The 25,231-nt window shown below is 39.9% G+C and overlaps 1 protein-coding gene and 1 long non-coding RNA gene across 2 annotated transcripts; both read left to right on the top strand.

Moving 5' to 3' along the window:
• The first annotated feature begins 6,713 nt into the window (after positions 1-6,713).
• On the top strand, positions 6,714-16,154 carry LOC138608674 (major histocompatibility complex class I-related gene protein-like). The gene is made up of 6 exons (XM_069681235.1): positions 6,714-6,803; positions 12,366-12,632; positions 13,379-13,657; positions 14,093-14,395; positions 15,134-15,273; positions 16,122-16,154. The coding sequence occupies exons 1-6, from the start codon at positions 6,722-6,724 to the stop codon at positions 16,152-16,154; spliced, it is 1,104 nt and encodes a 367-aa protein (XP_069537336.1). The 5' UTR covers positions 6,714-6,721.
• Positions 6,943-10,713, top strand: LOC138609200 (uncharacterized). The gene is made up of 5 exons (XR_011309464.1): positions 6,943-7,101; positions 7,790-7,844; positions 9,419-9,488; positions 9,703-9,878; positions 10,492-10,713. It is a non-coding gene; the product is annotated as an uncharacterized lncRNA (long non-coding RNA).
• Positions 16,155-25,231: the final 9,077 nt, after the last annotated feature.

Raw genomic sequence — 25,231 nt, 5'->3', positions numbered from 1 at the left:
GTCAGTGTTTAGTCTTGTTAAGTATTTCACTTGTGTCTTTTTGATTAGATGACTTCCTGTTTTACTTTGTCACCTTGTCTCTCGTGTTGGTCCACTTCCTGCCTTTGTGTTTCCCGCATGTTTGATTATGTGCCCTGCCCTGATTGTTTTCACCTGCCCCTTGATTGTCTCACCTGTGTCTGATCATTGTCGTCCTTCCTCTGGAGTTTAATCTATGTCCATGACCTGCACTTGGTTCCTTGTGTTTCCTTCCCTGGATCTTCTTTGTGCTTCCCCTGACCCCTCGTGTCCCTTAGATTACCTGTTCCTGGTTTTGTTGTAAGTTTTTTGCTCTGTCTTTTGATTTTCCTTTTTTGTCTTTTGTTGGATTTTAGATTTTGTTTTTGCATTTTTTGCCTTTTGTTTATCAAACTTATATCAAAGGCTGCGTCTGGGTCCTCACCTTTTTGTTTAAATTGAAACCATGACAGAATCAATGTAGAAATCATTGTGATATCTGCTGTTCTGTGGGAATTGTCAATACTTACCCATGTGTGATATCATGTCTGTGTCATAGTCGGGGAAAGGGAAGAGGTCAGGTGAGCGGGGGGTCATCAGGGAGGTCAGAGTCAGTTTGGATCAGTGCTTTAAATGTCAGCTGTTTAGTCAACTCACACGTTAGTCTGGTGTGTGTTTTATTGGTCCGGTCATGTGTGTGCAGTCAGGTTGTCAACTCTGGTTGGCAGTTGTTGCATTTCAAACCATAATAATGGAAAGGTGATGATCAATATAACAAACGTTAAACAACATCTTGTCCCTCTGATGCCACAGAGGCCTGGTTGTCTAAAAGGATGCCATGGAGGTTCCTTCGTTGTCCCTCGTTGGAGACCCAAGGTCTCTGTGAGATGTGTGATTCTCTGGAACTGTGTGTGTGTACAGTGTTAATTCAACAGTGCACCGGAGGCGGAGCGCGTCACACAGGCTGGACCAGGCTGGGGTCCGTCTGTGCGCATGGACAGTTGGATCAAGGCTGTGAAAATATGAGCAGATACATCTTTACCCATCTAAGTCCAGCATCCTCACAGCATTTAGCTTTAAAGGAACCATTTTCACGCTCTACCGCACCTGCACTCTGTGGCTGATAGGAGCAGGGATGTTTTAAATCAAACCACAGTTAGGCACATAAAAATGCCAAAATCAGTTTCTAAATAAAACTAAAATCACAACTAACACATTAAAAGATACTTAATAAATGTAATAAAAATAAACATTGTGGATGGAGATGGACGCAGATGGCCTGATGAATGACAGCAAGGCCATTACCACAGCTTATCTTACCAGGGATCCCCCACCGGGGAATCACCTCCATGAGCAGTGCTTTTGCCACTGCTGTTGAATCCTGTTTGCTGGAGGGGGAAACTGCTGAGGGGAGCAAAACAGCTTTAAGCAGCGATGAGACCAGTAAATGGTTAGAAACAGGTTCACCTGAGGATGTTAAAAATCCTCCGTGTCTCCAGAGGGCACCAAAGTGATGCACAAACCTGTTGGGCTTCAGGTGTCCATGTGATCTTATCATGGGCAGAGAGCTGTTGTCATGAATCCAAGATGAGAGAGGAGCTTGTTGTTCAGAGTAGTTAGGGATCCATTGTCAGCAATATGACATCATGCAAAGGAAACTCACCATTTGTTTGTTCTTTAACGGTTTGGGGAGCTCCAGTGTAGCCTGAACGTGTTCGGGAGAGAGGGATTCACCCTCTGCTGTGATCACATGTCCCAGGTAGGTTACTTTAGTTAGAGAGACTTGCTTTGTGGCCGTTTTCTGCTAGAAACGTCAGCAGTGCGAGTGTGTCTTCTTGACAGGCTTCAGCTGAAGGGCTACACACCTTTAGATTGATTGTATTGAATGAGAGTGGAGCCTGATGGAAAAGTTTAGCAAATTTTAAGTCAGCTGTTGATGAAATGCGTGGGAGACTAAACTTGGACGCAACGTGTCCATGTATAAGTTTTACCTTTAAACGAGAACACGAGCCAGTACTGGCTATCGGGGTGTACTGGGACCGAAAAAAACGCGTTTGTGAGGTCGACAACCGAAAAAAAGAGTAGCTTGTGGTTGTACTTGCAGCAAGATTGTGTGGATTTGGTACCTCGGGAACTCTTGGGTGAACTGCAGCATTTACTGCTTGCAGATCTTGTACAAATCTTCAAATTGTCTTTACAGGAAAAATAAGAATTCTGACTGGAAGATGTTTCACAAAGTATAATGATCCCTCTTTTAAAGGGACTCAAAAACTGGCGTAATGCCGTCAAGTGCTTCTTTTCTGAGAGGATATTGTTTTAACAGGCCTGTAGTCTGATTTTGGATGAATGATTAAAGGTTCTGAATTTGACCTACATCATATTTATGTTTGGCCCAGAGACATTCTGGGACCGTCGACAGATAAGGTGGAATTTCCAGTGAAGCCATGGTTACATAGACATCAGTGAGCAAACCACGTGGTGAGTCCTCAACCAACCCAACAGTTCTGTGCACATGTACAGATGTTGTCAGTCTTGTACGATATACATCACCTTGCACGCTGTATTCTGTCTTAGGATCCTCTGTGGGAACAAAATCATGACAAGCAGCCTTCTGACGAACCCAGTGTCCCCGATCTTGCCACTTCCCGTCGTGTGGTTTAGCCAGAGGTACATGTGGTATATTTGTCTGACAAAAACACGCTTTTGCAAAGTGGAGAGGGAAAACAGTAACCGCCGCCAAAGAAGAACTTGTCCAGTATATGCGAGTTAAATGTGACCATAACTTTTCCATAAGTCTGTACCATCTGTCTTAATACTGTTTATCAGGACCTTCATGAATGCGTGAGGTGCGATGTAAATCAGTTGTAGGCATGTAGTCATCTGTACGTGGTGTGTGTGTGAGGCGTTGCCACACAGCAGAGTGTATGTCAGGGGTCATCAACTAGATTTGTCCAAGGGCCAGATTTTTTTCCAAGCAGACACTGTGGGGTCCAGACTTTCACAAACAAACTTGATCTATTCCACGCTGATTTGTTATCAGGGAGGCTGCTGCACTTCAACACGTCACAGAGAATATGAAGAAATTCATCTCACAGCTGAGGGAGAATTTCTCTGCCAGATTTGATGACTTTGCCATTTCCAGGGGTGTCATTGAATTTGTGCGTGACCCATTCACCATCCAGGCGGAGAATTCTCCGCTGATGTGAAGAAGGTGATGCCGTTGGACGAAGCGGTGATTCAAAGTGAACTTGTTGACATCCAGGTCTCCAGCAAAATGAAAGCTGCTCTCCGTGGTGATGAAGGCTTGAGCACTTTTTGGGTGGCTTGTCCCCAAGACTACGGCACACTGAAGGCGTTGGCTATGTATGTGCTCACCATGTTCGGGTCGACCTATACATGCGAAGCTGCGTCCTCAAAGATGAACACTATCAAGACCCATGAGAGGAACCGACTGTCAAACCAGTCTTTGGAGGACTGCTTGCGAATAAGCCTAACAGCTGTCAAGCCTGATGTTAGGAAGTTGGTGTCAGAGGGAAAATGTAATTTCTCCCATGAACCAAATGTGAGTATTTCAGCCTTTTATTTGAGGGATTCATTGTTCAATGACAAGCTACTTTGTTTTTTTGATGTTCCGTTCGACTGACTCTTGAAAGCAACATTTCAGTTAAATGTTTTATTTATTTTTATATCCTTTTTCTGTTGTCCCAGCCAGGAGTACGCCCATGTGGTGCACTCTGCTTCAATAACTTCACCACACTGAAATTTACGGAACAACATGTCTCATGCTCAGATGACCACTTTCTGTGCTCTCTCTCTCTCTCTCTCTCTCTCTCTCTCTCTCTCTCTCTCTCTCTCTCTCTCTCTCTCTCTCTCTCTCTCTCTCTAAGGGAGTGCTGTTCGTTATCCATCCATCCATTATCTATACCGCTTATCCTGTTCAGGGTCGCGGGTGGGCTGGAGCCTATCCCAGCTGTCATTGGGCGAAAGGCGGGGTTACACCCTGGACTGGTCGCCAGTCAATCACAGGGCTGACAAATAGAGACAGACAATCTTTCTCACTTACACCCACATTTGAGTCAATTTTGAGTTACCAATTAACCTAACGAGCATGTCTTTGGACTGTGAGAGGAAGCCGGAGACCCCGGAGAGAACCCACACGTGCACGGGGAGAACATGCAAACTCCACACAGAAAGGCTAACTTTGTCCAAAAAGGGAGTTGAACCAGTGACCTTACAGCTGTGAGGCGACAGCACTAACCACTGCATCACCATGCAGCCTGCAGTTTGTTATACAAACTAATATTAATGAATGTATCTGAATTGGGATAGCCTATATTCCAATGAAATCCCTGATGAGGACTTTGCAGGCTGTGGATATATTCCAGCCTCCATAGCCGCTGAGCGCTGGCATCACAGTGCTGGCATCTCGTGCACTTTGGCATTGCTGAGAGGATCTGGTGCTGCTGACGCGTCCTCGCTGGTAATTTCTTTGCCAAAATGACCAATAATGGTTTGGATGGCTGGTTTAGCATATTGCTGAAGCACTGAGGGGACGCAGTTATCATGAATCAGTGATATTTTTTATTTGTTGAAAATATATTATTGTCATGTTTCATGACAGACTTCACATGACACTGCACTATGGATTGTTGTCTGTCGTTTATATTTTGATCAGAGCTGTTTTCAATCTCAGAACAAAAGCACAATAAGACTCTACTACATCCTCACAAACTCCATTTGATCTGCATCTGACCTCTGACCTCCCAGAAAGTTAAAACATTTGTGCTCATAGCATCACATTAACCTACAAAATATTATAGAAATTCTGAGCAGCAGGAGATTTAACACGACTTTCACATGTGAACAAAGATGATAAAATAGAATAAAGTCCCCTGTGTCTCCTAATACAATGCTTTTAGATGGGCTGAAACATACTGACTTTACTTTCACTTCCATTGATAACCTCAGTTTTACCGAGTTACACGTGATGTTGATGCTCAGGCTAAATTCCTATTGGCTGTTATGGAGGTTGATGGCTATGGAGGACTGAAACTGCCATAATCAAAAATAAATAAATAAATATCTCAAATAAATAAATAAGTAAATCAAATAATAAAGACAGAAATGTAGAAATAAAGCCTCAATTATCAAATGAAAAAAAAAAAAAAAAAATTCAGAAATATAAAAATAAATAAATTAAATGTTTTTATTTATTTGACAAATTCCTTATTTTCGTATCAATCTATTCTTTCTGTTTACATTTCAATCTGTTTTTCTTTATTTTCCTATTTATTCATTTATTTCTGTATTTATTCATTTCTGTCTACAATTATTTCTGTATTTATTTTCTGTATGTAAATGAGTAGGCGTGTCTTGATTGTATCACTTAACAGCCATTGGTTGATCATATGAGAGCCCACAGATCGGTTGTATACGTCTAGCTCCCCACAGTTTCCGGAAATTACTTGAAGAAGCAATGCTAGCCTAGCTATATGCAACTAGCAATGGATGTAAAGCGGCTTTAGGGTGACATAGCTGAAAATGCTTCTCCAAACTTCATGCTATTTCGAGCTGAGGCACAGTTGGAAAATTTGATAGAGTTATCCGAAACCACTGACGGAGAGAGACGTTATGTTGGTTATATCCGGCTGAGAACAATAATCCACACTGCAGTCTAATTTCTGGTTATGGCTCATACTTACGTTGTTCTAGATCGTCCAGGCGATCGGCTGCCTCTTGCAGGAGCTATGAAACAGAGCGTCTGGCAACTATCTGATCAGATGCTAGATCTAGAGGGAGAAGTATAGTCTTACATGAATAGTGTTTTTGGTTCATGAGCTTGGCTCGACTACTGACTACACTTGACAGTGAACATAAACATTACATGACGTTATCCTCATGCACTGGTTGAAGCGCTTACCATGTAACTGAAATATTAATTCAGCTCCAACACTGTAACTGTCGATATCCTAGTTTTAACCATTATCAAGTTTACAAGGACAGCTTGCTACCTAACATAGCGTTAGCTTGCTAGGCTGTTGTCAATATTACCTTGATAATGTTGCCAAATTTCCTCAGTTGTGGCGTTTTTCTACACAGCCCTCACCAACTACTGGCAGTACCACCATATTTGCAGCTCTGGGCACAGACCTCGTCACATCCACGCAGTACTGTAGTGTGTGGGTTTGATTGCTAATACCTGGATAGCCAAGACACGCCTACTCATTTACATATGGATGAAGAAATACACAAATAAATGTAGACAGAAATGAATAAATACAGAAATAAATAAATAGGGAAATAAAGAAAAACAGATATAAATGTAAACAGAAAAGAATAAATTGGGAAATATTAAATGTGAAAATAAATGAATATAAAAGTAAGGAATTTGTCAAATAAATAAAAACATTAAATTAATTAATTTTATATTATTTATATTATATTAAATTTATATTTCTGAATATATTTATTTATTTTTAAATGAATATGAACATTTATTTGATAATTGAGGCTTTTATTTCTACATTTCTGTCTTTATTATTTTATTTACTTATTTATTTGAGATATTTATTTATTTATTAAGGCAAGTAATTTATGGCAGTTTCAATCCTCCATAGTAGTCAGTGCTCCATTTGCTCTCACTTCATTTCACCCTCAGAGCTCGAGCTAGCAGCACGTTTTGTCTTAAGCTCTACAAAGAAACGTATTAGTTTTAAGTTCATCAATGTTGAAGAAGTCACAGGTCCCAATGAAGACTGTGATGCTCCTGACTCTCCTGGGAACAGTCCTACATGACACGGCGGCAGGTGAGGAAAGAATCACTGTAACCCTTTTTTTTGAGTTGCACAGTCAGTATTATACATTATTATGAAGAGTATTATACAGTAGAAGGGGTACACTGCACAGTACTGTAAGTTGCAGTGCATTGTGGGTAAATATCTTCGGACTGCGTGGGTATTACAGTTGTTTGAGTGTACTGTAAATCCACTTACAGTAACTGTTCTGCCCGCGAAAAACGGACCAATTACGTGAAAGCTTGGTTTTAAAGTTTTTTGGAGGGAACACAGCACTTCTTGGGAAGGCAAAGCATTGACCGAAAAACATGTAAGTAAGAAATGTTATTTCCATATTACGTTTTATATGATTTAGTTCAGTTGAGTGTTTTAAACAATTCAGCCAGGTCATCTTTCAACAAGACTGCCAACCTCACATCTATAACATTAACTGCTAGCTAACTTATCTAATGTTGTTAGTCCAACTGAGACTCTAGCCATCTGTAAACTTAATCGCATTTTATTCAATTTAAAACACCAATTTTTATTCCATTTTTATCTGACTCTATTCTAATTCAATAAAAACGGTTTCATCAAGATTTGTATTTATCGTAAGGAGTTAAATGATTTGAGATTCAGCTACAGCTTTTCCGGTGTGCTTCTTGATGCATATCTGCCCTGGTTCTAGCCATCTGTCAATTTAAGCAAATTTTCTCAAATATAAAACCCCGGTTTTGACAACATTTTCATTTGACTCTATTTTAATCCTATAAGAGTGTCAAAGATCAAGATTTGTATTTATAGTAAAACAAATTCGATGGTTGGAGATTGAGATACGCCAAACCGGAAGCTGTGCACGGCATGCTCTGTTAGCTAGTTAGTAAGCCTATTAGGAGACAACAGAAGGAGTTGGATATTAACGACGCATTGTCGTCCTATATAGATGCATTTTTGATGTGGATCTCATTTTTGTAAACGTTTTTAAGTCGTCTGTTTTTTTTCGCTTTCGGATTTTACAGCTGCGATGAAAGACGGACAACGCCGGCCCGGGTTCAGCCTAAAACGACGAGTTTGGTGAGTAACGTTAGACACCCGACGGATAAAGTGAAGTTTGCTGTGTGCGCAATTAATATTTGTTTTTTTTTTACATGATTTAAGATATTTAACTGGCAAGTGGCCAGGTGTTTTTCGCAAGTCAGGCGAAGCTAACGTGTGTTTACCGAACGTTACTAGCGTGCTGCGTTAGTTGGTGGTTATCGTTACACGAGTCAATTCATCACAATGGTGTTGCTATACAAGTGCAAGCAGTGTGTTTTCTACACGGGGACGCTTTCAAAATTTTATCATCACGTGAAGGAGCATAGAAACCTTGTGGTTTGGCTGGGTGCCCATGCAAATTTACTACCTTCTTTGCACTTAAATCACATTTGCACTGAAAACACACAAGGGACTCAACACCTGTCAACAGACCCGTGCAAAGCGATGTGAGGACTTGCCTGGTAGAGAGGTGCACAATGACAACACAGAATATATCCAGCCTCTGTGACCATCTTAAATGGCATATTAGAGACGGACAAAACATTATATGCCCATTTCCTAATTGTAAAGAATTATTCCATGTGAAGGCTTTTTTCTCATCCCACCTAAGTAGAAAACACAAATACTCATTTGATTTCCTGTCAGTCCTGACATTGATGTTTCCAGTCATAGGCCACATGATGACGTGAGCATTGAAGGCTGTGATAATGCTGAAGTTCATGATTGTGTCTTTCCTGATAACATAGATCAGGATAAATTCCTCACCAACTTGGCACTGTTTTACTTGAGGATGCAAGCTAAATGCTCTTACCAGCCAGTACTATCCAGATTATAATTGAGGAGTTCCAAGAAGTGTAACGGAGTGACACATGTGATGTCCAAACTTCATGAGGAATTAACAAAGTTAAAAATGCCTGAAAATGACCTTTCTGAAGTCATAAGTGGACAAACAAAGATAATCTGATGAAGATGTTTAACGAGGGAGTGTTTAGGTCTGATAAAACACGCAAGACATACTTTAATACGAAATTCAACTACGTCGAGCTTACACAAGTTTAGCTTACACAGTAGCAAACTACTGGGTGTTTACATGTCCCTCTCTGAAATTGCTCCTCATAATCGATCCTCTATTGACCCCATATAACTCATTTCACTCTGCAGGGAGGAAGATTTTAGTTTTTTGGGCAGGATACACAGGGCCTGGCAACACAGTCAAAATATATCACACTATTTTTTAAAAAATTTTTTTTATGTAAAACAATGTTTGACTGTTTTTGATTTTTCCAATATAAATTACAGTAGTGTGACATATTTTTGATATTGTTTTATTTAGTATTATGAGCAAGGTACAGATGGTCTTTTGTCATTCAATTTAAAATTGAAATACTGATTCAATCTTCAAACTTAAAACTGTAATAAAATACATATACATGTAACATATTTATGTAACAATATTCCTATATATATATATACTGTACAGCTTGCAGTAATTGGTTGGGTGTCCCCTACTTGGGGACCTGTGTGTAAGGTACCAACCAACCATCAACTAATATTGGTATAAGTAAACATTGCTTTCTGTCTTCTTTTCCTACCTTTCTGTATTCATTAAGGTCACAACGACCCCGGTAGATGCAGAAGCCAGGCTCTAACTCCCAAGCAGCCCTGGGCTGGTGGCTCTTGGTAAGACTATCAGTAGGTTTGGGCGGTATCACAGTATACCAGGGTATTTACAAGTCCTACTGGTTTTAAAACTCTTACACCGGAACAAGATTAATTCAAACATTACAAATGCAGCCAAATCAGGATCTTTCTAGTGATGATTCCAGTTGTTACATTTTCAGAGTCACTCCTACAACAAGTGTGCCTAAATACATGCAATTTTTATGTTTTGCAGGAGATTCAATTCTGCATGCAAAGAAGCTGATGCTGACGATGGAAAGGGAAAGTCCTTATCCAGCAAACTGACCTACCTGACCTCTCTGCTGCACTGGCTGTCCTGTTCAGCTGCTACTATGTCTCCAGCATAGAACAGCAGCAAGAGGCAGCCACGACTTTGGAGTTCATCCAGAGGTAGGCACATCATGCGGTCATTTATTAGTTTACACCCCAAATGACCATAGCAGAAGCGTTGTCAGACTTTAAAGGGATACTCCACTATTTTGTAACACCAGGATAATGTCAAGCCTGTTAACAGAAGGTTGAGGATGTTTTCCTTCGACCACTATCCAAGACCCCTCAGGATATTCTAGGTTTTCTTTCCACCATGTACTTTTTCTGAAAAACTGGAAGCAGACTTCTATTGTTATGAACTAATTACAATTATTTACATTTTGCACAAAAGGTTTTATTTACCAGTTGTGTGTATTGTTTGTTGTGTGCTATTAGTGTAAGCCTTTCCTCTGGAGTTGGCAAGCCATTCTACTCCATGAGAGAGTGATCTGATGATGGGGGATCGCCTCAGCATGCAAATCAGGATCATTACTTTTTATGATCGATTGGTGGATGACTATCCATTTTTAAAAAAGAGGCTTTTAAACTGCAGCTACTCACTGCGCCACCACAACCTAGCTACCACCTAGCAACCATCTTGGGCATCTAATCAGCCACCTATCAATGATAACAGCAAAGAAAATAGAATATTACTATACAGACTATTTAAACAGACTATTTCTTGTATTTACAGGTTTATTGTGAGGATAAACCAGGACAACAGCAAATGCACCTCAAGGGTCCAGGTCAGCCGAAGGAGTGGCAAGACGGTCCAGCGAAAGGTCACAGCCCTGAATCCCTGTGTTGCATCCTTTCTGAAGGACTTTTTAGACTCTGTTTGGCTTAGAGGGCTCCTGAATGCAGATTAAAGTGCAATTTTCCCCCCAAACTGTTCCTGTGGTCATGTTCCTAACTCTACTACTGACAATAAGATACTCTTGATGATGGTTTAATTTGACAACAGCATTTTGTATCGCTATTCACAATATACAGTGTGAAATCTGAGTCCTCTACCAAGATGGTTGTTTTCATCATTCATCAAAAACAAGACAAAATACTGACTCAGTTGATGTATCCAAAGCAAGATCATATTTACACTTACTTTTTATTTCCACGCCTTAATTACAGCTTGTGATAGAGTACCTCTCTTTGTGTGTAGCTGATCCTGAAGTCCGATCTACATGCATTCAGAGAGCAGACGACAGAGCAAGATTTTTCAGTCAGAATCAGAATCTGGGTTTATTGCCAAGTAGGTTTACACATACAAGGAACTTGTTTTGGTGATTTTGGTGCAGAACAATTAACACAGAACTAGAATAAAACTAAGTAAAAGACTTAAATAGAATAAGATAAAAAAATTGGAATAAGAATAAAAAGATAAAAAGCAATACGTATAATACAAATAGCAAATAGAACAGGTGTGATTAAAAACTGTACAGGTGTGCAAATGATGAAAACTCACAGAAACCTGTTCGAACAAAAACGTTTAAATCAGGACTAAGAGACGCTCAGTTTATGGTGGAGGGAATGTTAGAATTTAATAAATAATATTAGTTATTTAAAAACAAAATTCTGCAAATAGAAAATGTGTAGAATCACTACATGTGAAATATAAATATGTTGATTAAAGATATAGAGGTGTGTCCATTCACATTTTTCTGAGATTCTCATAATTAACAGAAAATTTCAGTCGTACACATAATATTTTTATGAAAGACTAACAGAGTTAAATATATAATACTTTAATTTGAACAAATACATTTACATTAAAGCGAGTTACACAAGAGTCCATTATCTTTTTTATTGATCGAATTCAGTAAAAACATTTATAGCCATAAATTTGACATCGACAAACCTCCTGATATTAAGATAAAGATATATAACTAATCGTTCTTTGGATATAAAAAAACAATAACAAAAGAAAAGAGTAAAACCTTCTTCTAAACCAAAGATTAGAAAAACCTGAAGAAATTGAAGTTATCATTGCTCACTACTGATGGTATAAAATATCAGATCACCCAAAATATCAAATAGAAAATAACGTTTAATTTATTGGTTTATAAATCAGATTGAATCACGTGTACATTTTGTTCAGAGGTTTGAGATTTCAGATTTCAAACTAATAAGATAACGAGTGTAAACTGCTAAAGAAGTTTCCTGAAGATTGAATGAAGACACAAACTGGAAATCAAAGTGGAGTTTCACTTCACACTAAGATATCCAGCACTAGATAAAAAGATGATTTATGACAGACTGTTTGATGTCAGTGAAAGTCAGGTACACGACTGCATGAGCTGAATTTATGACTTGTTAAATATTTCCTTTCAGAATAAAAACATTTTGAAGACACATTCATCAGAAATATTAGAATAAAAAGTTCAAGAGAAACTTTGTTTTTAAATCTACACAAACATTGTTTTAGTGTTTATTGACTGCAAAGAGATGATGAGCTTGTGTTGAATGTGCTGTAGTTCTTTTTGATTCTGTGTGCTGGATCATTAAATTGTTCAGTGATTCATTAAAGTGTCAAATGAAACCTGAAATGATCACATGAACTTTTTCTTACAGTGCCTCACTCTCTGAAGTATTTCTTCACTGGGTCTTCTGGAGTCCCAAACTTCCCACAGTTTGTAGCTGTTGGGTATGTTGATGACATTCAGATAGATCACTATGACAGTGACACCAAGAGAGCAGAACCCAAACAGGACTGGATGAGCAGAGGCACAGCAGAGATAGCCGACTACTGGCAGAGGGAGACTGAGTACCGTCAGGGTCAACAGCAGGCCTCCAAAGTCAACATAGAAACTGCAAAGCAGCGCTTCAACCAAACTGGAGGTTTGTTCATGTTTAACTTTCTACTGATGAAATGTTGTTTATATTTTCATCCTGTATTTTAGACAGATGTGACCACACACACACACACACACACACACACACACACTCTCGCCCTCTCTCTCTCACACACAGTCAGACTCACAGAAACATCACTGACACTCAGACTGCTGGATGCTGCTAAACTGCCCTGATGCAGCGTTTCTGTCCATCCCATAATAACCTTCAGAGATTATTAACCCTTTATCTCCACTAGATTAGACCAGAATAACTCGACTGGGCTGCCCACAGTCAGTCGGTCCATATGAACTCTCCTGTAGAAAACCTGTTGATCACAACAGCTCTACAACACACAGCTGATAGAGGAACGTCAGCGCCTGGTTTCTAAAACTAAGGTGCAGGACTGTAAATGGGACACAGGCTGCTTGTGCTGGGTCCGCACATGAGAGGAGGAGCAGCGTGTGTTAATGAACGTGGCTGACAGGACAACATGATGAATGTGTGATTGTGATCAGAGGTTTAAAAAGTGTAACAGCTCGACTCTGCTGCACTGACCACACTGTGTCCATGATATATAAAGAGCAGAAACACAGATCAGACTGAGACTCTCCTTCAGTGGAAGCTTCTAGAACAGCAGGATGTGAACTGTGTTAGGATGTCACTCTGTTTTCCCTCTCTCTCTCTCTCTCTCTCTCTCTCTCTCTCTCTCTCTCTCTCTCTCTCTCTCTCTCTCTCTCTCTCTCTCTCAGGTGTCCACATTAACCAGAAGACGTACGGCTGTGAGTGGGACGATGAGACTCAAGACGTTTATGGTTTCAGGCAGGAGAGTTATGATGGAGAAGACTTCATAGCATTAGACCTGAAGACGCTGACATGGATCGCTCCAATACCACAGGCTGTCATCACCAAACACAAGTGGGATAGTAAAACAGCTGAAATAGCACAGGAAAAGAACTACCTCACCCAGATTTGCCCTGAGTGGCTGAAGAAGTATGTGGACTATGGGAGGAGCTCTCTGCTGAGAACAGGTAGAATCACATGACCTGATGTGTTTTTATTAGCACAACGTTCATACACCTCTTCTCTTCCTGACATGACAATAAATGTTACACACATTTCTCTTTCTCTCCTGCTCTCTCTTCATCTTTCTGCTTCTCTCTCTCTCTTCCTACTTTATATATCTGTTCCTCTCTGCTGCATATCTGTACATCTACATTTCTCTCTCTGTCTCTCTACTTTTTATTCTCACTCTTTTGTCTCCTTTTGTCTTTTTCCTCCCTCTGCCCTCCCATATTTATATCATTTACAGTCCAGTGAGCTTAATTTTCTTTGCATAGGTACTATAAATATAATCTTGATGTTAGTAAGGCATTTAAATACATGACAGTTAACAGGAACTATGATAGTAATCAACAGTAAATGATAATTAAGAAACTATAATCTGTCTTTCTCTCTCTCCCCAGACCTCCCCTCAGTGTCTCTCCTCCAGAAGACTTCCTCCTCTCCAGTCAGCTGCCACGCTACAGGTTTCTACCCTTACAGCGCCGTGATGTTCTGGAGGAAAGATGGAGTGGAGCTTCATGACGACGTGGACCACGGAGAGATCCTCCCCAACCACGACGGATCCTTCCAGATGAGTGTCGAGCTGAAGCTTCCATCAGAGTCCTCTGCAGACTGGGGGAAGTACGAATGTGTGTTTCAGCTCTCTGGTGTGAAGGAGGACATCGTCACCAAGCTGGACAAAGTCGCGATCAGGACCAACGAAGGTAAGACTGGAGTCAGAGGGGATGAGAGTGGGAAGTTCACTGTAACAGTCCTGTGTTGGAAGGGAAGTTTTGTTTCCTTATATTGTTTTTCACTCACTTTCATCAAGTTTTTTATACATTTAATAAACAGTTTGAAGGCTGAGATTAGTATGAAACCAATGTAAGTGTCCACCTCTGGACCCTGACAGCAAAACAATAAAAGAATAAAAAGAAACTTTTATCAGATTTAAATGATTTGTTTCAAAGGATTATAGATGACTGCAGCTGTTTGTGCTGTCTGTCCGCTCTTTACTGACCTTTGATCAACACAGACAAATGTCAATAATGAAACACAAAAAAGTGTTTTTGTTCAGTTTATATTTTTGATAAAGACTTCTTTTTATTTACCTCCAATAGAAGACATTTTTTAGAAAGTTGTCTGAAGATTATTGTAAAAAGAATTTACTCAAACAAGTTTAGAGTGTTTTTTTTTCAGTCATTGTGTAACCATTTACATGTTCAGAGATTATAGGCACTGTATTTTACTTCATGTCAGTTTTAGGAGATGAGTTCATGGACTTGTTCAAAGATTCAGCATCAATACAGTAATTATCTACAGACAGGATGAGAGTTAACATCAGCAGCACAAACAAACTGTGCTTATATTCAGGATTATGGTCTGACTGGCAGATGTTCTTCTCTTTCACCTGCTTCACCTGCTCAGGTTGTGACTGTGTTTTGTTGTTTTCTGCTCAACAGGGAATTCCATGCACGTGACCATCGGCATCATTGCTGCAGTGCTTGTTCTTGCTCTCGCCCTCATCGCTGCCGTTGTGTTCATGTTGAAGAAGAGGAATGGTGAGAGACCAAAGCAGAAACATGAAGTCATTTTATTTTCTGTATTTTCTTTCTAGACTTTTTTTCTGTCCAGTTTTCAAAAGTGAAACAAATGATCTTCTTAACATTTAAAATGTGTTTTTATCAACGTTAAGCGCTGTAAGACCCAGAAACAGTTTAATTATAATTTGACTGCAGCACGATGATGTAAGGAAGAGGCCATCAGAAAAGAAATAGTGTAAGATTTAAACAAAAGTCATAAGGATGTATTTATCAGTTTGAGTTGGTATTAGAGAGGATCATCACTGGACTGAAGGTGACACTGTCTGAAATATTTAACGGTTACATCTTTAATAATGTGTTTGTATTTATTTTCAGCCAAACGCCCTCCATCTCGTAAGTACAACCTGTTTTATTCTATTCACTCTGAGCTGAAACGCTCTCTTTGTATTAAAGCGGTTTTCTGGAGTGTTATCTGTTGTGATATTATATATCTGCTGCTTGTTAACATTGTGCTTCTGACCTCACAGCTGTGATCAACCCTGTCGTGGAGCAAGAAAAAATGCTTGAGAATCAAAATGCCTAAAAGACAAACACACCACCCTGAACACAGTGAGTAGCATCACATAGGCCGTGAACTTGTTGCTTTAAAGCTGCTTTAAACTGTTCAAAGGAACCTTCTGTGATTCTTTATTATTGTAACATGTTGGTGACACATTTTAGCGGTCAATAAAATATTTGACCATAAACTCGTCTTCTACAAAAATAAGTGAAACTGTTGGATTGATGATTGAAGCAAACATATTTTAGGTCTCAATGACTTTTAATATTCAGCTTTGTGGAAACTTACTCTGCAAACATTTATGAAGTTATTTTGTTTTTGATTTCATGTTTATTTTTTCTTCTTCAGGTTTATGGATATGGATTTATGGGGCGGCTGTAGCTCAGTGGTAGAGTCAGTCTTCTTTCAAGTGGAAGGTCGGAGGTTCGATCCCCGGCTCTCTCATTCTACATGTCCAAGTGTCCTTGGGCAAGACACTGAACCCCTAACTTCTCCCTGTGGCATAGCCATCGGGTATGAATGTGATACGTGATTGACAGTTGGGCACTTTACGTAGCAGCCTCTTCCATCAGTGTATGAATGTGTGTGTGAAAGGGTGAATGTGACATGTTGTGTAAAAGCAGCTTTGAGTGGTCCCAAAGACGAGAAAAGCCCTATATAAGTACAGTCCATACGTTTTGCACTGGAACAAGCAGCGCTTCCAGCACATTGTCCTGGGAATTTATTGGTTATTCATCACATGAAATGAGCTGATCAGGGTTGGAAATCTCGATTTAGATGCTTATTGATTGAAATGCAGAGAAAACAAGTTTGAAAATTAGTTGATCAACGCTGTACAAATCTCCTCAAACATAAAAGACGACATTAGATTGTTTGGTTAACTTAGTTTAAAAAAAGTGGCCTTTCTTTTGATGCTTTAACTTTGGTTATTCAAATGAGGATGATTATTTTTTTCTTGGTGAGAAGTTAAACAACAACAATCAATCCATAAAAGCGTCTCACTTCTCTTCATATTTACATTCTAAATATTTTGTGTGCTTTTAAAACAAATCCGCCGTAGTTACAGTTTGATGCTTCTGGTTTTGGGAGCTTTGTGCTTAAATTGATGTTGGTAAAACACACGTTATTCTACATTTATAAACACACACATCCACACGCCATCCTATTTTCAGATCAATACTCAGAAGGTCTATAATATCATAATATATACATTAACAATACAGATATTTGTCAATCAGTGGAAATAGTCTTTACTTTTTATACAAAAAAAGCCATTGTTTGGTTTTCTGGTTGTATTTGGTCAGTGGTAGCAAAACTACAAATAAATCAGCAACATCCAAAAACATGCTGAATGAGTGAACACACACACACACACACACACACACACACACACACACACACACACACACACACACACACACACACACACACACACACAAAATAAAAAAACAAAATTTATTTTGCAGTTGTGTAAAAATTGTTTGTATATTTCTGTAAAGCTGATGAAATGTTTTGATTGATAAGGCTCGAGCTAAATATAATTTATGTGTTTAAGGTTTTTCATGATTCATTAGGACCATGTTGTTGTTTTCCATAATATCTTAATTCAATATTAAGGATGCAGAGGTATGATAGCATCTCAGTACGATGTGAACAAATTGTAATGTTTTGATTTTAGTTTCAGACGAGATGTTTAAGGGCTGTGGGATTTTTAAATCTTCTCAGCGAGCTGTTAGGAAGCTTCAGTAAATGTTTTTTTCTACAATTCAGAAGAAGAAACGTTTTATCTTGAGTTGTGTTAACACAGAAATTTAACATCAATCACTTCTTGTGTTGGGTGTACATCGCAAACAAGTTGCCTGTCAATTTGATTGTTTTTGTACTTTAATCTTGCTTTTCAATAAAACCCCTAAAAATCCAAATGTGTCTTTTTGTAATGCCTCATACAGTCACTGAATGAATGTGGTTCTGACTTGTAGATGTTAAACTTTATTGAAACTTAGTTCTGTAAACATGTTTTTTTAGAGATAATAAGGTGAGCTGGACTTTTCAGGTGAAAATAAAGTGGTCGAGCTGATTTTCATTGACACCTGTTTTAAAGAAACTTGTTGTATGGTTTCCTGCTGTCAAACAAGAGACGTCTACACACAAATAAATCAAAGCTTAGAATAATGTCCTGTTTTTCATTGTGCGTTGGTGGTTTTATTTTTTTATTAGTTTAAGACTTTGCAGACTCATCCTTCCAACCGTGGCTTACATCTGGTTCATTCCAGAATTATGGGCACGTTTCGCGTCTCCCAGATAAACCTTTTGTAATTTAAAAAAAACGTTATTAAATCAGTTCACGATAATTACACTAAATGGAGCGACGGCTGCGAGCTGGTTCATGCGTCACCTGACAAACACTTCTTCCCAATGTCTAGTTGAGCTGTAAGATTTCCAGTGTCTCCCTCTGCTCTGTCATTGCCATCGCTGCCCTGCACCAGGACTGCGCTCATACTTTCAGCCCCACCACCCCCCCAGCATCCACCTGCAGGCTCCGGCTAGAGAGGTTTAAGATATTATCTCATCACTCCTCAAATTTCTGCATGTAAAATAAATCTGAGGAGTGATGAGGTCGGAGCCTAGATGCAAACATAAACTATGTTCTGCCACTAATAGTAAAGTTTGATGCATATCTGTGACACAATTTATACTCTGATCAGCCATTACATTATGACGACTGACAGGTGAAGTGAATTACATTGATTATCTCGTTACCATGGCACCTGTCAGTAGGTGGGATATGTTAGGCAGCAGGTGAACATTTTGTCCTTGAAGTTGACGTGTTGGAAGCAGGAAAAAATGGGCAAGCATGAGGATGTGAGCGACTTTGACAAGGGCCAGACTGTGATGGCTAGACGACTGGGTCAGAGCATCTCCACAACTGCAGCTCTCGTGGGGTGTTCCCGGTCTGCAGCGGTCAGAACCGACCAAAAGACGTCCAAACTGGTGAACCAGCGACAGGGTCATGGACAACCAAGGCTCACTGATGCATGTGAGGAGCGAAGGCTGGCCCGTGTGGTCTGATCCAGCAGAAGAGCTACTGTAGCTCAGACTGCTCAGAGAGTTGATGCAGGTTCTGATGGAAAGGTGTCAGAACTCACAGAGCATCACAGTTTGTTGTGTATTGAGCTGCGTAGCTGCAGACTGGTCAGTGTGCCCATGCTGACCTCTGTCCACCGGTTAAAGCGCCTACAATGGGCACGTGAGCATCAGAACTGGACCACGGAGCAATGGAAGAAGGCGGCCTGGTCTGATGAATCATGTTTTCTTTTACATCATGTGGATGGCCGGCTGCGTGTGCGTCTGTTACCTGGGGAAGACATGGCACCAGGATGCACTATGGGAAGAAGGCAGTGTGATGCTCTTTGGCAATGTTCTGCTGGGAAACCTCGGGTCCTGCCGTTCATGTAGACGTTACTTTGACACGTACCACCTCCCTAAACATTGTTACAAACCAAGTTTATGGAAACAGTGTTCCCTAATGGCAGTGGCCTCTTTCAGCAGGATAATGCGCCCTGCCACACTGCAAACATGGTTCAACGACAAGTTCAAGGTGTTGACTTGGCCTCCAAAGTCCCCAGATCTCAATCGAGCATCTGTGGGATGTGCTGGACAAACAGGTCTGATCCATGGAGGCCCCACCTCGCAGCTTACAGGACTTAAAGGATCTGCTGATGACGTCTCAGTGCCAGATACCTCAGCACACCTTCAGAGGTCGAGTGGAGTCCGTGCCTCGACGGGTCAGGGCTGTTTTTGGCGGCAAAAGGGGAGCTACACAATATTAAGCAGGTGTTCATAATGTTATGGCTGGTGTACATAAAATATTGATTAAATGACTCCCATCCCACCCATTACTGAATGTGTTTGGCCATTGACCGTGATTGATAGAGTCAAATGTTAATCACATTTCAATCAGGAGAGACGTCATTAAGATTGAACAATTATTTATTTACAAGTTTGGAAAGAATGAAATGTGCAAAGTCTTTGGCGATTAGACTCCATCGTGATGCCTTCATGTACCTGAAGGAGTAGAGAGGCTGAGAGCAGGATGGGATACCCCCCGATGGAGTCTCGACACTGGTGGTGGTGATGATGGTGAAGACAGGATGAGCGGAGGAGCTGGACTTGGACGCTGATGAGATGGATTGGAGGTGAACGGAGTGGAGGAGGGTCGCAATGATCGAGCTGAAACGACAAACTGTCTGCGGGAGAGAACAGCTTTAAAATTTGACAGCAGAGGGATGATTGGTCGACAGACGTGGAGGCTAACTCTGGTTGGTTTAGTGTCAGGGTTTGGACTAAAACAAAAAGGGAGAGGACCCAAGGTGCAGACAAAAACAAAAAGTTTAATTAACAAAAGACAAAAGGGCAACAAACAAAAGCTTACTGTGAAACAGTCCAGGTCGAAATCCAACAAAAATATCCAACTGAAAGGTAAAACCAAAAATCCAACAGAAACATCGGGAGTCACAGGAAAGTCCAGGTACAGGTTCGGGTAACAGGATCACTGACAAGGATCCGGGATAAAGTTGACGACAAACTGACAATGACACAAGGGAGCACAAAGACTAAATAAACTTGGGAGGTGAAGCTAATTAGACACAGGTGAGACAATCAAGGGCAGGTGAAAACAATCTGAAAGGTGGGAAACAGAACGGAGGGAAGTAAAACAAGACATGACATACAAGGGGCAAGAACTACAAAATAAAACAGGAAACACTAGGAACCAAACTCAGGACTGACAGGACTACAAAGTAAAACAGGAAATAATCTCAATGAAATGCACAACTAAACCAGACTAAACCAAGACAGAACACAATATACAAACTAAACAATAAGAACTCATGACAACAAGAGACAAAGTGACTGAGGAAAAAAAAGGAAATAATATCAAAACACCAAAATACAAATCAACAACATAACTACACTAGAATGACTCATGACATTTAGTTCTCCAATTGTAAACGCCCATGATCAGCTGATCACCAGACAGAGAGGGAGAGAGAGAGAGAACGAGACATGGTGAATGATGGCTAATGGATGAATGACCGAGTATAAACAGTCTTCCTTCTTGAACTTACGCTGAGCTACATTTAAGGATTTTGCACAATTTTAAAATGATTATAGTTTCTGTGTCTTCTTACTGTAAAGAGTACAGCTGTGGTATACCATTCCAGGTTGAGGAAATGTAATCATTTCTGTTCTCGGTAGATGAAGCTGTCAGCAGCTGAGAGGCGATGAAAATACAGGCCATCGCATGATGCTGACCCCTGTAGATGACACAGAAGGAAAAATGCAGGGCAGACGGGCAGAGTGGCAGCAAAGACACGCGCAGGTATTGGAGAGAAGCGCGGCGGAGGTGACGAGCAAAAAGTCAGAGACTTGTACAGATGACACCCCCACAAAGTCCTGAGTCAGACCCTCAACCACGGACATCCAGGTGAGTGTAGCGCAGGGTTAGATGAGTGCAGGACCATGAGTGTTTCATGATCTTTAAGTTATAGGTCAAATGACAAAAGTGTAGTTCTTTGTTAGGACTGTAAACTTGATACCATGTAATGAACTTTAACCCCCGAGTGTTGTGTCTTAAAGGAAAAGTTCACCCAATAATAAAAAGTAATTCAGTCATTATCTGCTCACCCACATGCTGATGGAAAATCTGGTGACGTTTCTTGTCTCCAAAACATTTCTGAAGCTTCACAGAAAAACAGCGTCGGAGCATTCGTCTAAACAACTGAAGCAGCTGGGGAAACAGAAAAACAACAAATGGCTCCATACAGCTCATCCAGTGTAACTCAAGTCTCCTGAAGCCTCAAGATCCCAAAGGATGTGAAAAGACGTTATTTAAGACCAAAAGAGAGACATTATTTATACTCTTTTTAAAGGTGAAATCTTTGTCGTAGCTTTAAGATAAAAGGCTGTAAATAGGCTCAAGTGGTGAGGACGTTCAAGGAAATGCAGTTTTAGCTCTTCATCTCACGGCCCAGGAGGTTGCTACCTTTGAGAAGCTTTAAAGTTTAACTTTGAAATGAAACAGTGGTTGTAGTGACTCATTTTCAATACAACTACATTTATCTAAAACAAGCCACTGAGGGGGAACTGGAGCAAGTTTAGACGCTTGTTCTTGGTGAAACAATAAAAACAATATCCAATGTGCTGTCACTTATTACACAGGTGAGCCATTTATTTTATGTTGTGTTTTTTAAAGATGATGTTTTTGGCCTTTGCTTTTATTAGTTAGGACAGTGAATAGAGTCAGAAATGTGGGAAGAGAGAGTGGGGACGACATGCAGCTGAACTGCTGAGCTAAACCAACACCCCAACAGTGATCAATTTATTTACACTTTAATTCATATTAATATCAGCAAAATTCTCTTTGAATTCACTAAAAGGTTTAATTTATGAATATGAAATAAATCGTAAAGCTGATAAACTCACGGTAACTCGCTGACACAGTCAAAGTTTGCCTCCAATTCACACACCTGCCTGTAATTACCTGTAGCTTGTCTTTATGCTCAGTCTAAACCAAGGCTTCATCAGGTGTTCTTCACAGAATTATATACATATTTACACACAACAGCCTTTATTAATGAGTGGCTCATACAAAGATAGAATCAACACAAATAAAAACTTCATTATGGCTCTAACAGTGGTTATTAGAAAGCTTAAAGGTGAAGGTGAAGATTTCAAGGTGTCTAATTTTAATTGTATCATTAGTTGTGTTTTAATGTTTCACTTAATCATTTAAAATCATCAAACCCTCCTTCACAACATTGGACACTCTTTTCTTTCTGAACACAGTTGTTGTGGGATGCTGGTGTGTCTCTGTGTCCTGTTCGGTCGAACACAACATCTCTGTTAAAGAGAGGATCTCCTGTCTGTGCAGATGTTTGGAGTGTTCAGAAGAAGCTTTTTTTATGTGGTGAACTTATTTGTTCTTCTCTTAAAACAGCACCAGTCAGATTTCATAAGTGAGTAAAATATAAAAGCTGAAGATAATTTAATAATCTGGAGCTCCAAACTGTTTATTGTTTTGGCCTCTTTTCTTTTAAAGTGTTTTTATTGTCAGTTTTCTTTCAGATGTTCTATCATTACAGCTTGTGTGTGTGTGTGTGTGTGTGTGTGTGTGTGTGTGTGTGTGTGTGTGTGTGTGTGTGTGTTAATGGTTACTGAGGACGTTACTTTAGAGTTTAACTGTCCCTATTTTTACTAAAACTTGTACACATTCATTTTTAAGTTCTTCTAAAACAACAGTAAACAGTTATGTGTTTATTTGTCTGTTGGAGGTTCATAGTTCAATAACATCAAAACATTATAGAGAAAGTTCACTCTGATGTAAGGCTGATGGTAAATAGTTAATAGCAGTAATAGATTCCTCAGTGTGTACTATACTGACAGAGAAAGCCTGGTTCTCTTGTTCATGCTGTGGTGCAGACAGGGCCTACATGTACCAGGATGCATTGCGAGCCAGAACCCACAGCCTCAAAGAAATACGTCTAAATATTAAATTGTATGTAAATGCGTGTCTGTAACATTCTTTGTGCTCATATTTAGGGATTACATTTTTGCTTTCTGCAGCTTGTTTTGAAATACAAGAGAGACTAAAAGTCTGAGCTGGAATAGCCTGAAATCTTTCAGGGGAAGAGACTACGTCAGCTGACGGAGCTGGTGCCGGAGTAACAGCAGAGCATGCTGCTGTTTAGAGCTGCAGCCCAGAAACACAGAGAACACAAGCAACACATTCAGACACTTTTCACACTTCAAACCAACTCAGACAGAAAGAGATGAGGTTCAGTGAAGTTTCCCTTTAAAGGATTTCTCAGGAGTTCAGCTCTCTCAAAGATAGTCTATCTCTTGGTTTCATGCAGCAGAGACGCTGTTTGTTTCTATTCTTCTACATCTGATCAGTGATGTGAGTAGAATCATGTACTGTCACTATCTCCAACAACAGAAAGTCAGGTGACATACTCAGGTGATTTCCGATTAGCAGTTGAATGACAGATACATAAATGTCCACAGGGGGCGCTGTGACATCACTGACTTCTCTGTCAAGGTGAACTCAGAGATAACCTATGGACTGTTTATGAGTGTTATTGCAGCAGGTGAAACATTACTCATGTTCATACCTGCTTCCACATAATAAAATGTTGCAGCCAGTGGAGTCGCCTCCTGCTGGCCATTAGAAAGAATGCAGGTTTAAGGTTCCTCCACAACTGGCTTCACTTCTTCAAGTTAAGGCCACGTTCACCTCTTACGTACAGGCTTATAATTAACTCAGGTGTTGATCCGCAGTGAGCATGAAGAGCTTCTGTCAACCAGAGTTTACGTGTCAATGTCACAAAAATATAGATGTAACATCTAGATAAAAGATGTGACACTTATATTGATCTGTGTGTGTTCTGTTAACGACTGATTTAATGATTCAAAAGTGGGGATTGAAACAGAGTTTACAGCATCAAAGCCAGAGAGAAATGAAAACCAGCATCAGGTGTTCAAACATCAGCAGAGGTGTCACATTTCTCCTGTTGGAGCAGTTTTCAGCGTACACAGCTCCAAATCACTTCAGCAGCATTGAACCTGTCAGACAGAGCTGACCTGATCTGATGTTTGAGAAGCTCTCTGACTCTCTTTCTGCTTTCAGTTTACTGCTTTGGTTCTTGTTTTCAAAGACAAACTGTGAGTCAAAATGTTTCATTTAAACTATCTTTAGTTAAATTGTAATGATTGTCCTGACAGTTAGTTAGTTTGTGCTCAGACCTGTGTGAAGGCCTCGACTGACATGTTACACACAACACAGATATAAAAGTAAATGATTTGATATTGACTTTAAAGAATATAAGATGTCTCCCTCCATCACATTTAATAACCTCATTTAATGTTATGATTGTGCACAGATGTATTTAGAATATCAGATAATAACAGACCTCATGAGTACAATGGTTCTGCTGCACACCAACTGCAGGTTTGAGCCACTAGGGGGAGCACCTCCCCACATTTACTCTCTATAACATGTATGAAACAACACTTCGCTTGTTGTTTGTTGTTTATATTTGGATCAGAGCTGTTTTTAATCTCAGAACAAAAGCACAATAAGACCGACTGCATCCTCACAAACTCCATTTGATCTGTATCTGACCTCTGACCTCCCAGAAAGTTAAAACATTTGTCCACATAGCATCACATTAACCTACAAAATATTATAGACAATTTGAGCAGCAGGAGGTTTAATACGACTTTCACATGTGAACAAAGATTATAGAATAAAGTCCCGCGCGTCCCCCAATGCTTTCAGGTGCAATAGGGGTCTTCAGATGGGCTGGAACAAGCAGACTTTACTTTCACTTTCATTGATAACCTCAGTGGGTCAGTTTTACCGAGTTACAAGTGACGTTGATGCTCAGGCTAAATTCCTA

The sequence above is a fragment of the Semicossyphus pulcher genome, unplaced genomic scaffold (genome assembly GCF_022749685.1).
Source record: "Semicossyphus pulcher isolate SPU_LCO1_2020_fin unplaced genomic scaffold, fSemPul1.0.p SCAF_5, whole genome shotgun sequence".
Classification (NCBI taxonomy): Eukaryota; Metazoa; Chordata; class Actinopteri; order Labriformes; family Labridae; genus Semicossyphus; species Semicossyphus pulcher.
This window is presented reverse-complemented; position numbering and strand designations above follow the sequence as displayed.

Excerpts from the sequence above, each read along its gene's own strand:
- LOC138608674 (XM_069681235.1), top strand. The coding sequence starts at position 6,722 with ATGTTGAAGAAGTCACAGGTCCCAATGAAGACTGTGATGCTCCTGACT. Across the intron at positions 6,804-12,365 it reads CCTACATGACACGGCGGCAG|TGCCTCACTCTCTGAAGTAT; the intron begins GTGAGGAAAGAA and ends TTTTTCTTACAG. Across the intron at positions 12,633-13,378 it reads GCGCTTCAACCAAACTGGAG|GTGTCCACATTAACCAGAAG; the intron begins GTTTGTTCATGT and ends TCTCTCTCTCAG.